At 37.7% G+C, this 15582-nt stretch overlaps 1 protein-coding gene across 2 annotated transcripts in view; it reads right to left on the bottom strand.

The window, feature by feature from the left end:
- LOC109098322 (semaphorin-3F-like) overlaps positions 1 to 14797 on the bottom strand; it is a 61118-nt gene extending 46321 nt beyond the window's left edge. For both annotated transcript variants that reach the window (XM_042733874.1, XM_042733875.1), the window contains exons 1-2: positions 14434 to 14797; positions 11801 to 11954 (exon numbers count right to left, since the gene is read on the bottom strand). In XM_042733874.1, coding sequence (XP_042589808.1) covers positions 11801 to 11912 — 112 coding nt within the window. In that variant the 5' untranslated portion in view covers positions 11913 to 11954; positions 14434 to 14797. The remainder of the gene's footprint in view (positions 1 to 11800; positions 11955 to 14433) is intronic.
- Between the last annotated feature and the right edge of the window lie 785 nt (positions 14798 to 15582).

Here is a 15582-nt window from a genome sequence, read left to right as displayed (position 1 = left end):
TTTCAACTAAATTATAACTAAATAATTGTTTCTTATAAATCAGCTCTGGCAACGACATGCGCTATTTGGTGGGTGTCTCGCTACCATTACGCCACTCTGGAAAAAGACAGATAGACCAAAGTAACTTATCAAAATGAAATTGAAAAATAATGGCATAAATAATAATAGCAATGACAATAATACTACTACTACTAATACTAATAATACAAAATAAATTTTCAATAATTGTACTATTACTTATTTATACATTAATTTACTGTTTGTTCATTTTTCATGTATTATTTATACACATTATTATTAATATTATTGTGGTTATTATTATTATTACTGAATAAAATTTAATATTATTATTACTGTACCATAACTGATACTATTGGTACTTTATGAACTTTGGCCTTAACAGATAAAGGGATGTAAACACAAACACACATGAGAGTAAATCTTGCTTGGCCTTTTAAAGAGATCCTCTGACATTTATTTTCCCCGGAGTGTCATTAGAACCTGCTGAATCCCTGCTCATCATTGTTATCTCTACACTGCTAATTTGTTCCAATCAATTAATGTTGCTCAATTCTGCGTCACTGGGACGAGCGCTGCTCTTTTTGCCTCATGGTGCATGATGAACATTATGAACACCACAGTATTGAATTATCACTAACACTGCATTTTAACAAGATGCAACATGATAAAGCTTCAAGCAACAAATCTTCTATGTCAAACTTTTTATTACTTGATGCTTGGAGTTCATCATATTAAACCAAGTTACATTATTTTTATTGGGTGAGTTGGTTTGCGATGGTTGTAAAAACACATTTCAGTGAGTCACAAATATGATGCAATATGAAAATAACTTTCCAAAAAATGGTTTCTGAAAGCACTGGGATTTTTAAATAGTCCACCATCATCGCCGCAGCTGTTCTACTAGCTAATTGATGGAGTTATTAGTCATTTCTTACAGAAAATAAACCAGGAGAAGTGGGTGATGACAATCATAATCCCGTGGCAGTGGTCACACGCTTATGCGTTCACACAAATGCAATCCCTCCGAGTCAGGATATGTTCTTGATGGCAGCGAGAGTAAAAATGATGGCTTCCACACACATCTGGAGCGCAGCCTGATTATACACTTGCTTCACGACACCCAAGAGTCACCAGCACACATTTACTCAATAGCCAAAACATAGACTGTTACTCAACGCTCATATTAACATGTGTGAGCATGGAAGATAAATCCTAAACATGTCCAAACAGGACCAGCGAGGCAGTAAGATCGCTGAGGCATCAACCTTAGGTTCTGGGGGGCGGGGGGGAATCTGATTCCTACTGTATCCCCATCCTGGACAACCACACAAACACCATAACAAATTCAACTCCGCTCTCCTTCCGTGCACACCATCTCCTTTGCGATCTCTTTCTACTCTTGTCTTTGTGTGTGCAAGACTACTGCTGTCTTTTCCTCACTTGTACTCATCCCACGTTTGTGTTTTCCAGAGAAAGGAAATGCAAATGTGCCGTTTCCCCACTTCTCTGGGAAACGCCACAGGGCGCCTGGATAGAGAAATTAAACAAAGTCCCCGTGATGCATGGCGGCAAAGTGGCAATAAAGTATTCATTAACAACCATTCAGACGGTAGAGGCAACAAGTGGTCAAGTTAAGAAGTTAAACAGGGACTTTATGCAGTAAAACCTCCCCTGGGCTTATATATTTACAAAACAAAAGAGCTCTTTTGACGGGTCTCGCAGAGCAGTGCACCTTGCTCGGAGGGAAACGGGCTCGAGTGAATGGGACTCGGGATAAAGTGCAATTACCTACTGAGTGGCGTCGCTTTGATGTCAGAGGAGTGGGTAAACACAAACACAACCAGAGGAAAGGCCTATCATGTTGCATTTTGAGGGACTCTGGTCTCAGCCAATAGCAACACACTTTATGTTCTAAAGGAGTTCCCACGTTTGGAGGTGAAATGACAAAGACGTCAAAACAATGAAGAAAGAGAAAGCTGGAAATCTTTCTCTACTTTTGGTTATATATACATCTGGAGTGGAAGCAACCATTTTCATAATTAAAATCAATACAAAGGCAATACACTGACAAAGTCTAGCCATTTATATTAAATTAAATTATTATTAAATATATAATTTATTTAGATTTAATTTATGTAAATAAAATAAAATAAAATAAAATAAAATAAAATAAAATAAAATAAAATAAAATAAAATAAAATAAAATAAAATAAAATAAAATAATCTCTAGATATTGGGCACTCAAAAAATCCACATTATTTGACTACTAATAAAAACTGATTTGTAAAATGACTTTTGATATTACCCAAATATTTCTCATAGATCTTGATGCTAGTTCAATGTTCTATGTTGTCTTGATTCAAAATGCCTTAGAAACAACCTTAATCAGCATTTGACTTCCATAATGTGACATACAGTATAAAACACTATGTTTAGTGAGAAATAATATAACTAAATTTAAATGAATATGATTATTTATTGTTTTTTTTAAAAAATACTTAAAAAAAGAAATCAACTACAAATAAATCAAAATACAGTGACCCATACTCAGAAAAATGTCAAAAAAAAAAAAAAAACAAAAAAAAGTGACGTGACATTCAGCCAAGTATGGTGACCCATACTCAGAATTAGTGCTATGCATTTAAACCATCCGCAGTGCACACACACAGAGAAGTGAACACAACACACACACTGTGAACACACACACCCGGAGCAGTGGGCAGCCATTTTATGCTGCGGCGCCCGGGGAGCAGTTGGGGGTTCGATGCCTTGCTCAAGGGCACCTAAGTCGTCTAGGAAATTTAAAAAATACTTAAGATCAGGGATCATTTACTAGGAAATTACAAGACATAAGACCTATTCAGAGGTTATGGGCACTGAATGCTATTCAGATTTTTTTGATCAATTAATTTCAAATCATTAATGTCAAAGTTTATTTTTAACATAAATTCAGCTGCCCTCCTATATTTCTATAAGATTATAAGTTAGATGCTAATGTGTGTGTATATGTGTGTGAGTGTGTGTGAAGTGTGTTGCTCTGTGGCACAGTGTGCAAGGCACTCATTGATGGAAAATAAAAGGTCCAGTGCCAGTCACAAGCCCACCCCCAGATCTCCCAGAATGTGAATGAACTGCTGTGAATGGAACGATGAACCCACACAAATGCCCTCTCACCACTCACGCCCGCCCGCCTGCTCGCCCTTCTTATGGATGAATGTGGGGGCGAGACGAAACAACAAAAACATCAACAACAAAAAACAAGGGATGTGTGAAGCTCCACCCCTTTTTCATTCCATCTCTCTGCACTCCTTGGACTGCAATACGCCCTCAACTCCTGGCCAATTCCACGATCCACAGGGATCTTAAAAACGTTGATCTTCTTACAAAGGCATGCCTCCACCCATTTCTCACCCGGAAGAGGGGTGGATCGTGGGTGGAGGGTCAGCGGTGGAGAGGGAGGGCCTGGCATGGCTTCAATGAGAGCAGATGAGAGCTCATCTTCTTCCATGACAATTGCCACCCACTCGAAAAGCATGCAGTGTCGGGTGACTGAAGAACGCGAATCAGCATCTCAATGAAGGCATCAAAGGCTCCTGATGCAGGGGCGGACTCTGAGATCAACACTTCACAAATTTTGTGTCCTCTTCATTATTGGTTGAAATGGTGGAGGACTGATAAAGGATAAGATTAAAGAAAGCAGGAGGGTTAGAAAACATCCTTTTTTTTTTGGAAAATGTGAGCAAAAATCACAAGTTTTAAGAGTTGGACAGTGACATTTATTAAATTACCTGCTTTCTATAGAACTGATTAAATTTTACTATTGGTTTGACCAAATTATTTCACTTACAGGATCACTGAAGACCATTCTAGTTCCCATTGACTCACTACTTTAAGAATAACTTGCAACCAGTTTCTTCATTTTATATGGTTCAATCCAGTGAGAGATGAGAATGACTTAATTTTAGAAGTGAATCCAGATCATCTCTAGAATCTAAATCTTAATCTGAAAGTATTTGAGATTGGCAGATCTAGTGAATGACTGACAGTGTGCTGATTAATGACGCCAAGCTCATTAAACAGAGCACGCTCTTGACCCCATCCCACAGAGGGGTCAGAGCTTCTCCAAAACTTCACAGGAGGATGTTCTGGGAAAATTTACCAAACTCTGAATGATACTGAACAGTAGACACTATAACAGCACATGCTGTGCCTTGCAATATGCATAAAAATCCATCTGTACACTAAAATGACTTGTAAACCACATTAATTAATAAAAATATTTAAAAGTTCTCTACAACTTATATTGTCAAGGTCTAATCATTATAAACACAGTGGTGTTGTTTACATTGGTTAATCACAATTTAACACTTTATTCTGGCCAATGAGAGCACAGTTGTCTAACTCACTGACATTGGTCAAATGCTGGCTAAGACTGGATATGAGAGACAATCCCTCAGTCAAGATCTAATTAAGGCTTGCTAAAATCACCTCTCACCTCCCACAGTGCAGTCTCATCTTATTTTCCACTCACCATGCAACAAACATGTGTCAGTAATAATCACACACTCTTAATCCCACTAGACCATCATTCTATCTGACACTTTAATCTGAGAATGGTAGCATTAGATCTAAATATACCCCATTTAAATCTATGGCTGAATTCAGAGCCACAGGCACTGAACATAAAGACAAGCCTGAGTCAGTTTTCTAGGTCATTGAGTTCACACTTCCAATATATGTTTTCTGTATCTCCTATTTGAAAACATCCATAGTTGAATCTACAAAACATCTCAGGTCATTTTTTCACCCGAAAATCAAGCCATATATGTATATAATACAAATACACATATAGTAAACACATTAAAATATTTAGGTCGAGAAAAAAAAATAAAAAACAACTGCATTTTAATATATTTATAGTAAATTCAATAAAATCAATAAATTTTCATAATTTTTCAGATAAATGCAGTACAATAAATACTACGATTACCTATAAATAACTGAAATAAATATAACTATTTTTCTCATTGCAGTATGGAGAACTGGGGTGCTTAATTGTATTTGCAAAACCTTAATTCTTAATTTTAAAGATTTGGTTTCTTTTTGACAGATGTTATGAAACACACAGATATTCCCAGGGTAATATCATGATTACAATGAATAAAATAATCCACTCAGTTACTAGGATAATAAAACATGAATGTGATTTCCTGTGTCACTCTCCAGTGTGGCAAATACAACAGATGGAATGAAATAAAGAAGTGTGGAGTGGCATCTCTGAGTGTTCCTGCTGAGGAAAGATCCCAGTTTTAATCACAGCTGAGCTCTGACAGACGGCGAAACCCAAAACCCCCAGGAGCGCACAGGTGAGAGTCCAGAAGGGAGGCCATGGTAAACCTAACATCACTCTTCCTGTGAGAGCTAAAAGTGTGCACTGCTGCCGCCCCACGAATTCAGAGTATTCGGCCTCACTAAGATTCCCCCGTGTCAACGCATCAGACGAGAGAAGGGAATGGGGAAACAGAAAAAGAAAGTAACGAACATAAGGAGAGAACCAAGACAGAATGCGAGAGAAAAATACATACAGTAAGAGCTAATGTACAGTCAGATGGTCATTATCGCCAAATAAACAAGACTTGTAGTTGTATCATGCTGGGATAATGACCAGTTGACTGTAATCCTTTTTATTTCATGGCTACTAACCAAATAAACAAAACTGACTGAAATATCAAATACTAATCAAATATGAAATATTGGTTTAAGTTTAAAGTATTTTATAATTTAAGAACAAAACAAGACATTTAAACTAGCATAGCTTTGTAGGAATCTGGTTGCCTGGGACAATTTAAAAAATGTTTTACGTCAGAATGCCATGACTGACCAATCAAAATCAAGTACTGCAAAGAGCCGTGTTTGATAGTGAACATATAGTCATCTAACATTTCTGACCTCTCAAATGAATAAACACTTCATCAAGTGATAATCCACATGGAGTTGTCCATGTGTGTGTATCTACAAAAGACACTTCATCTTCACCAGGTGTCCATATAAACATCGATCTCCAGCATCTGCAGACAGACCAGCAGTAAATCCTGTGGAACACACAAACAGACCCACACACAATCCATGTCCCAAAATGAGAAATGAGGGCCACCCATGTGACTTCTGATATGCAGATGCACATTTAAACCTCCAGTGTTGGACACATCTGACTGGATGACGTGACTAGAAACATCTATCTCTCACAGTAATAGCTCACTAACCTTTGGTCCCTTTGTGCTTTTCCCTCACGTGCTTTGGATTACCCTCTGTTACACTTTTTAAATAGAATGGAAACAGATTGTGGCCAGATTTTTTTCCAAGTTATTGGAGTTGCTTTCACAGGCTGTTTGGTTTGAAGTCGCTCGTGCTTGAATCATAAAAGAAAAGTCCATCCAAAATGAAAATTCTATTATCATTTACTCACCCCATGATATTCTAAACCCATATGAATTATAGAACTATATAAATGTTATTATTGTTTTTATGCCTTTGGCTGAGAGGTTCATCATACCACAGCACTCAGAAGCTTCTCCCTCTATCCACACACTCATGCTGAACCTGCTGACCTGAAACTGGTGCGAAAGGGCGCGATAATCCGCTGACCTCACTCTAGGCGCACGCAGTGCATGCTCTGGTTTATGAGGGTTTTTTTTTTTAGGTCCAGCTGCTGCTTATGTCCTGATGAGATGCAAACAGGCTGCATTACAATGCAGCTGCACGGATTAGAGCAGAGGTTTGTGGGAATGCTGAGCACAAAAGACATCATCATATCACTTCAGATTACTGAACAATGCTGGCCTGTGATACACAGATACACTGATAAGGCAGTTGAATGTGGGTTAATGGTGTCAAACGACCACTTTTTTTTGTCATTTTCACAGTTTTAGAGTGGTTCTGTGCAGAATCTAATCTGTGTATGAAGCAGCTCAAAGCAATTGTTTAGGTTAATTTACAGCAGATAGTAGGTTTGAGTAGGGCTGAGCGTTATATTGTATGTATATATAGCGTTATACTATATATATATATATATATATATATATATATATATATATATATATATATATTATATATATATATATATTTATGACAGTAAAGTACTTTAAAGCCATTTTTGCTACTGATCTTAATGCACATATGCACAAATTGCAAGACAAGGGTGAATTAACACACTTTTTAGGAAACTTACCATCCTTAAAATTAAGTGCATGAACAACAAAGCAATTATATATCAGCCAGACAGTTCTGAAGCAAAATCAGCCATCTGACAAAAAAAATCATTGATTAGATAAACTTGAAGTGCTCGAGCCCTTTGCGTGATTGGAAGGACTCTTCCAGCAAGTCCACACAACTTACCCAAAGCAGCTATTTCAATACAGGTGACCTGGCCCATTTTGTGCATGGAGGGCAGGAACACCCTCACAGGGTTAACGGTCTCACAGTCTCGAATGCCAAAGAGCCCTCAAAGTGAATTGGAGCCTCCAGTGTCGCAAGAGAGTGTTTTCCTGAAATCCGAACAGCCCTGAGGAAATGACTTAGATGGAAAGAAAGAAAAAGGAGCTAGAGAATAAGAAAGAGGGACTCTTCCAAATGGCTCTTTTCCCCTTATCATCCATCTGTCTATTCATCCTTATCAGATCTCCTCTTGAGATCCTCATGTGGTCGCAATGCCAGGTTTGAATGATCATTACCCACTCTAACACAATACATCCAGTGTTCCTCCTATAAAAGCGGATACTTAAGAGGCCTGGAGAACAAATCACTCTCGACTGACTTCATTTTAAATGACCTGATTTTACATGACAGCACAGAACTGTTTATAGAGACTGAATGACATCAGAGACATTATAAGAGGGAGATCATGGTCCACTCAAACAAAAATGAAATGAAGTATCATCTTTTAATTAAAAGAAAACAGAAAAATACTCTAGAATCTGCATGTGCATTAGCTGGAAAAAGACCTAAAACATAATTTTATGTAGGCTACTTAGATATACAGTATGGGTCTACTGCCAACCCATTACCATTTCCACTTGCTCATAACCTGTACATTTGCGGTTGTGCTCTCATCGCATAAGTGCTGGCAGACACATGCGTAATGGCCCTAGCACATTAATTATAGTGTATTATGACTGTATTTGTTATTGCTCTATTGGGTGTAATAGTCAATGAGACGTATAATGTTCACAACCACTCTGGCCAAAACCGACACCTTAAAACCAACAGTAGTTATTTTACAAAATTTAAAATGATATCTGTGGGCAACTATGAATGCCACAAGTTTGGCACATAGAGGTTAACCACATAAGTAAAAATAAGCTGAGACTGGTGTGAGGCTCCCTGGTTTTATCCACTTTCCAAGGTTCGATTCACTTAAAAATGGTTACTTCTCAAACTAACTTCTAAATGTGTCACCTTGCATGTACTGTATAAAGTATGGGTATTTTGTGAATATAGTAAACTATGCCACTCACAGACGAAAATTCTGCTGAATATTTTAGAACAATTTGCTTCATGACAAAGTGAAATTCAAGGACCAAGTCATACATCTAATATCAGATTCGATATCAAGTACAAATAAACCAGGTTTTCAAAACAAAGCAATCTAAAGTATACATTCTTTCAAAAGTATTGGTACCTTTGTCACAATATCAAGCAACTCCATTAAATGTAAAGGTTCTCAGATCAGTGTAGAAAAAATATCCTCTATTCAAATAAAACAGGACGCAAAAACAATGATCAAATGACTCTCCTGTATCTGTAAATAGGTAGCTCCACGTCTAATTTGCTTAAAATTGGCTGCTTTAAAATGAATCAGTATGATGCATAGCATAAGCAGATCCAAGGAGGGTCACAATAATATTCCCCTGAGCCAAACCGGAACAGGCAGCATATTTTACGTTCATGTCATTAAAATCTTTGAAGTCAACTTTGAGCTTGCATCACAACAGCAACAAGCTCAAGGCCTATGAATTCTCCTCCAAGCACAAAAACTTTCAGGTGCGTCATCCGTTTACACTTATCCAAAGCCATGTTAACTTACTCTAATCAGTGCAGGACACTTTTAGAAAAGCAGCAATCCTGACATCAGTTCAGCATGAGGGGGACAAGTTAAGCCAACTCTAGTCTAAATACCCAGTGGGGTGTGTGTGTCCGTATGTGTGTGTGTAGTCAAAGGGGGTCAGAACCCCCTGGAGGGAGGCTGGCGACACAGACTCCTACGGCTCTAAATCAATTGTGCATGCTGGGTCACCTTTCAACGGTGGGGACGAGTGGTAGAATTAAAATCACACATTCAAACAGCATTGATTTGCATTAAATGAGCTGTGATTGTGATCGATAACCCCCTGTTGGCTCAAATGCATACAATATGACATCTGGGTGCAGTCAAAGGTTTGATTGATCATCAGTGAATCAGTGTCATTCCCTTTACCAAGACAATCCATTTCTACACCAGACCAAACAAGATTGGGTTTCTACTAAAACTGATATGGAAAAGGTACCACATCTGCCACTGGTTTAAAAACCACTCACCGTTGGCATCATGGGAGATTTTCCCGGAGGGAAACGACCTTGATGAAGTTCATCACAAAAGGGAAGGAAGTTGCAAAGCTCAAAGAACAATCAAGATGTTTTTGATTTACTCTCCAAGTGGGGTGGAACTGCTTTACTAGAAAAGTGAGCTGCTTTTGTGCGAGTGGGGGTCGCAACTCCTGACCTTGAAGGTGGGTTGACAGAGAAAATCGATTTGAGGCATCTAAGACAGTCGTACGTTTTAGTTTTATGAGCCTCAACTTGTTCAATTTGGCTTGGTATACTTCTTTCATGGAGTTCCTGATAATAATAGCACTGTAAAAGAGAAAACTGATAACATATCTAAGAGTGGTTTACGTATTGACACAGCTAACTTAAACACAGAAGGGTTGGTTTTTAGATCTTCAAAGCTTTGAGAACTAGGCTATTCAAGGAAAGTTTTAGAGAAACGCTTCAGTGATCATATAACGCACATGGACCGAACTCAAATAAGAATGGAGGTTTATAAGTCTTAAAATGGGTGTGGGTTTGACAATAATTAGCAAATTCCTGTGCGTGCTGTGAGGCGTTTTGGGCCTGAAAACAGTAGGCCTGCAGTTTGGTGTGGACGGCAGGTGCTGTCTTATGATGAGGTTTGCAGTCACTCTCCAAAACCAATTAAAAGCGCTAAATGGGAGTTTGGCTCGAGAGCTCTGCAACTGCAGAATCCAAATACTGCTGCGCCCTGCTTGACAGGGCAAGCCAGTAAGCAACCATTCAGCTTTTTTCCTAGAAGAACAAACAAAATGGCAAATTCATGACCTTTTCAACCATAACCACATTACATCCTGCTGGTCCCAATATATTAAACGAACAATTTGACATCATGGAGCTAATCAAAGAATGTGGGTAATGTAAAGGGATGGGGTTCTAGCACTGCACCGCTTCATGATGTAAAGCGATTCCCAAGAAAGCAATATTTGAAATCCTTCAAAAACAACTGGATCTACAAACACACTCAGTGGAGTGTTAAATCCATCTTGATTAAAGCAGAAAAAAGCCTTGAATAATGAACTGTGCCGCCCGGCTTTTATAATTAAGTCTACCAGTGCATTCTGGTCTGGCGTTTGGCAAACAGGGGAATTGCTTGGTCCCTTCTCTCAAACAGCTAATCGCAGGATGGATCTCCGGCTGTGTAGACCTGGGGGATATTGATGAGCGTAGCGGATCTTGACAATTTAACTTTATGCTTTTTAAACCTCCAGGTGCAGCCTGGCCAATTGAACTCTTAAAAATATATTTTTTAATGGTGGTTTTTACAGCACATTAGGTTCAGCAAGAACCATTTTTCATTGTATAAGCTTCACTCTATGGACCATTTGGTTAAAAAGTAAAAGGATTCCAAAAAGGTGGTTACTGCAGCGATGCCATAGAAGAACCATTTTAGACTCAATGAACAGTTCTTTAAAGAACCCTTTTTCACTGTAAAGAACCTTTTGCAGAATGAAAAGCTTTCATGGATGTTAAAGGTTCATCATGGAACTAAAGATGCTAGTAAAAAAAAATTATTTTTAAGAGTGTACATTACTTGTTCTTCAGATCAGAATGGAACTGATTGGCTCAATCTTGTTCTTTCATTTAATGAGACTGTAAATTCCTTTGTATGAATAAGCATGAATCTGTGAGAGCGTTCAAGCCCTGTGCTAAAACAGTAGACTCATCTGCCATTATTTCATCACTTACATCTCACATCTCCTGTTTTGCATCTGCTATCAATTATTTCAGAAATGTGCTTAAAAACACACTACTGAAATAATTGAAAAGGCATGTTTGGTTTTCTGTAAATTTCTCTGAACTGTGTTTAAGTTTTGAAACGATTGTTTCTTCAACTCTTGTTTGTGTTTTTAATTACTCCACACCGAATGAAAGTGGACGCAGCTGGATGAGACAAATCTAAGAAGTTTGATGGGAAAGCCATTAGAAACGCACGGACGGTTTTCACTCATTCGGCGTGTGGTTAGACCGGAGAATACGTCTACGCAGTGAATTTCCTGTCGAACCTAGAACATTTATCCACTCATCAAATTCAGTCATGAAAACCAGAAGGTAGCACGTGAGAAAAGTATATTCCAGAAAGTTCACACGGTTCCCCAAAACCACAGGCCACACAAATGGAAAGAAAACCAGGAGCACATCAAGAGAAAGCCAATCAGAAATGTTCTCTTACCTTTGAAGGACAAGAAGACCCGAGGTGCATTCTGAGGTTCGCTGTCCGAACCCAGTATCAGGACTGACAGAGCCAGGAGAACCTGGGCAGACCATCGACTGTCCAACAGCATGGTGCATCCGTTGAAGTCAGAAAGACACAACTGCAGAGGTCACTGGGAAGAAAAAACACATATTGTAAATAATATGGTCACTTACTGCTTTCCAAAGTTAAAAAGTTTGTTTCTTTGGGTTACTCATTACGGGGTGAATTTGACATTTGGCACACTTATGCATGCCGTATTTCAGTGCAAAAACTGTAAGCACTACGTTGTATCCAAATTAAGTTACTCTCATTTTTCAAAACATAAACACGCCTCCTTTCTATGTGAATTAGGTCCATTATTGTTTGCGGCTTATTCACAAAACTCACTGCTTCTCACCTTAAGCTACAATGGCACACTATTTTTAAAGAAATATTTGTGTACATTTTTTTATTGCAATACCATCAAATGAAGACCAATAGATTGAGAAGGAAAATATTCAATGAAAAGGGAAAATTCATATGAATTCCAGATACTTTAAGGTTACAAATGTTTTACCTCTGGGCTCCCTGCTTTAATAAGGGAAGCTAAGGGGCCCTCCGCAGTAAACATTTCACCAAAAAAATATGGGTTTGGTTACATTTGTTTGAAACATACAGCAAAAAGATATTCCCCATGAGAGTATGTTGACAAACCCCACTGCTGCACATAGTCCATCTCTTTCAGATGGACAGGAACAAGGCTGCCACCCATAGAGGGGCTGCACTCATGTTGATCAGTGGTGGCGTGACACATAATCCTAAAAACGTGAATCGGTGCAGATATATCTCAACCAATTATACCGTTCCTAAGGCCACATGATCACAGCTGTATGGACAATATATTTTCATTTTATTTTCAAGGAGGAGCAAACATCTCAAAAAACAGACAAGTAGTGCTAGTGGAAGACGATCAGTCCAAAAAAATGCTGCCTGGTCGCAGAGCGTTTATGAGTGGAAGCAGCTGTTTAAACCTCAGCTATTTGCAGGCAATTTGTTAACTGTCCGGCTGTTTATCTAAATTCTCTGCCTCTTTACCTCACACAAGCCAGTGAAATTAAACAACAGTTATATGAACACAAGTGTACACAGACACAGTCCGAGGCAAGCAATTATGGATACAGTACAGTCTAACAAAAACACTGAAAGAATGGATCAATACATAATCCCCAAAATTTAGTTTTTTAGGGCATTTTTTATGAGACAGTCAAAATATTATGTGAAAAATTATGGGATAGCAAGAAACATTCAGGCTGTTGCATTCAAATCTAATTATTTTATTAATGTTTAAAACTTTACTCCCACTTAAGGGGAACTTTATCAACTTTTAAAGACTTTTAACTGTAATAAAATAATTCCTCAGCTACTACATTAACACATATTAACTGTTAGTGAATAAATTCCAAAATGATGAAATTAAAATAATAGCTTCACATTAAATTAAGCAAATGAATAAAACAAAATGAATAGAATGTGCTCTTCAGTGACTCATAACTCAACAAAATCGAATTTGGCTTGTAAATTTACTGGAAGTGCAAGTTGTCAACATTCATAAAGTCTTCTAACTGATCAACAGGTTGACTGGTCTCACTTATTTTTTATGCAGTTCTTTCTACAAGTTCTTATCCTATTTGGCACTACAGTATCAATCTGTACAGCCCATATCTACATGTGTTGTGTTTGTTTATTGTTAGTTTGTGAAATTGTTGCTTGTAAAGATATGCACTGTGGCCCCTGGAGACATTGTATATTGTTTCTTTTTCCTGCCACCCAGCAGAGCAATGAAAATAAATTACTTTGACTCTCTTAACTGCCTATTGTGCTGTTATATATACAGGAGTGCTCGGATAGCTCAGTGTATGGTTAACTTGTGACAGAAAAACCACTGGGAAACAGCAAGAAAGGAGTTGTGGGAAGTAAAGCAGCTAGGTCTCGCAGTGGAGAGTAGAAATAAGTTATAATACAAATAATTATAAGGTTATTTAGTGTGCATACTGGAATATTATGAGCTGTTGTGGGTAATGCAAGTTAAGAGAATAAGTTAGGATTAATCTAATCAACAATAACATGAAATGTTAAGCAGTTTTTGAGTCCTGTGGTGTGACTTTACTGCTATACTTATTCCATACATGCAGTGTTTTGGACCATATTACACTCAAGTACTATGTGGAATATCTGTACTTTTAAAAATCACTTTGACATTATTTAACCACTAACTTGTGAAGGCAAAAAATACGCTTTTCATCATACCTATATGCACATTTTAAACTAAAATTGTGATATGTTGCCAAAAACCCATATACAGCCAACAACAATTACACCCATAAATTACATTTTAAAAATGGAGAGAAAAATATTTCTGCCAACACTGAATGTTATATAGGGAAATAATTATAATAGGAGCTTGAAGGATCCATTGCACAGCCAACTGAGTTGGAAAAAAAATGGCATTTAAAAATCTTTCAAATATTAACGTTTTTTGGCTTATAACAACAATATTAATAATACAATGAGTATTAAAATAATACTAAAATAGTGTTAATAAATTGAAAGGCGTGCAATTCAGTGTTTACCTTCTTACTCTAACTGTCCAGAAGGAACTTTGAGCTCAACTCAAAGAGTGAATCCAGTAAATGTCTGTGAGTTCTGGTTTATGTTCGTATGCCCAGGTCCCGCAGGTATAGTGAGGTACAGTCTTTATCTCTCTGAACACCTGAGCGCGGTGCACTGCTTCTCCTCTATTAAAGTGTTCATCTGATACAGGTTTTGTAAAATCCCGTTTGATATCGAGCTAAGAAGCCTTAAAGAAGCGTAAAGCCACCTGACAACTCCGTGAACTGCTTCAGCGCCCTGGCTGTCCGTCTGAATATCTCCAAACACGAGCGCACTTCTGCCCGCCCTCCTTCGATCGTCTCAAATGCTGTCCAAACAGCTTGGCAGGTGGATGCATTGTCCCTCATTTGCATACGACACGCCCATTGGGTGGGGAGTTTACCTTGGAGCTCCGCCCCCTTCAGTACGAGCTGCTGTGATCATCTTCAACGCAGTGTAGTGTATGCCAAGCGGACCTCTGGGGAACACTGTGAATGCGATTACCTTCATGTTTCATTAGGTGGAGTAAACTCAGTAAAAATTCATTAGAGCTTACATATGTGCAATTACTGTGAGGAACGCAATATTTGTGCAGTTTTTTTTTTTTGTAACAATATAGTGTAATTGTGTAGGCTAGGTGTAGCTTATATATCTAGTTCATAACCCACTTAGATGAGAAAAAATGTGGTATTTTGCATATTTGCTGTTGAATAACACAATAAAACCACACTAGTAAACATTTAAACAAGAGTTAACTAAAGGCTGAATTGTGTCCTAAAGACAGGAATATATTTGTAATATAATAATAAGCCTGGGGCAAGTTATCATCGTTTGTGTGTGTGTGTGCGCATGTGTACATGTCTGTATTATTTAGATATTTATTTTATCACAATATTTTCTGGCCATGTTTCATTTATTTATTGTTTCATTTTGTTTGTTTTCACCTTTTCTTCAAAATGTTGTGAAAAATATTAGGCCATTTGATTTGTTTGTATTTATTTATTTATTTATTTATTGTTTGTTTGTTTGTGAAAATTTATCCTATAACTTACCCAAAAATATCTTCTTCTTTTTTTTTCTTGGCAAATAGTGGTGGAAATATTCAATAGCCTTTTGAAGTCAAGACATTA

The sequence above is a fragment of the Cyprinus carpio genome, chromosome B11 (assembly GCF_018340385.1).
Source record: "Cyprinus carpio isolate SPL01 chromosome B11, ASM1834038v1, whole genome shotgun sequence".
In the NCBI taxonomy this organism is placed as follows: domain Eukaryota; kingdom Metazoa; phylum Chordata; class Actinopteri; order Cypriniformes; family Cyprinidae; genus Cyprinus; species Cyprinus carpio.
Note: the sequence above shows the minus strand (reverse complement) of the source record. Positions and strands in the feature narration are given on the sequence as shown.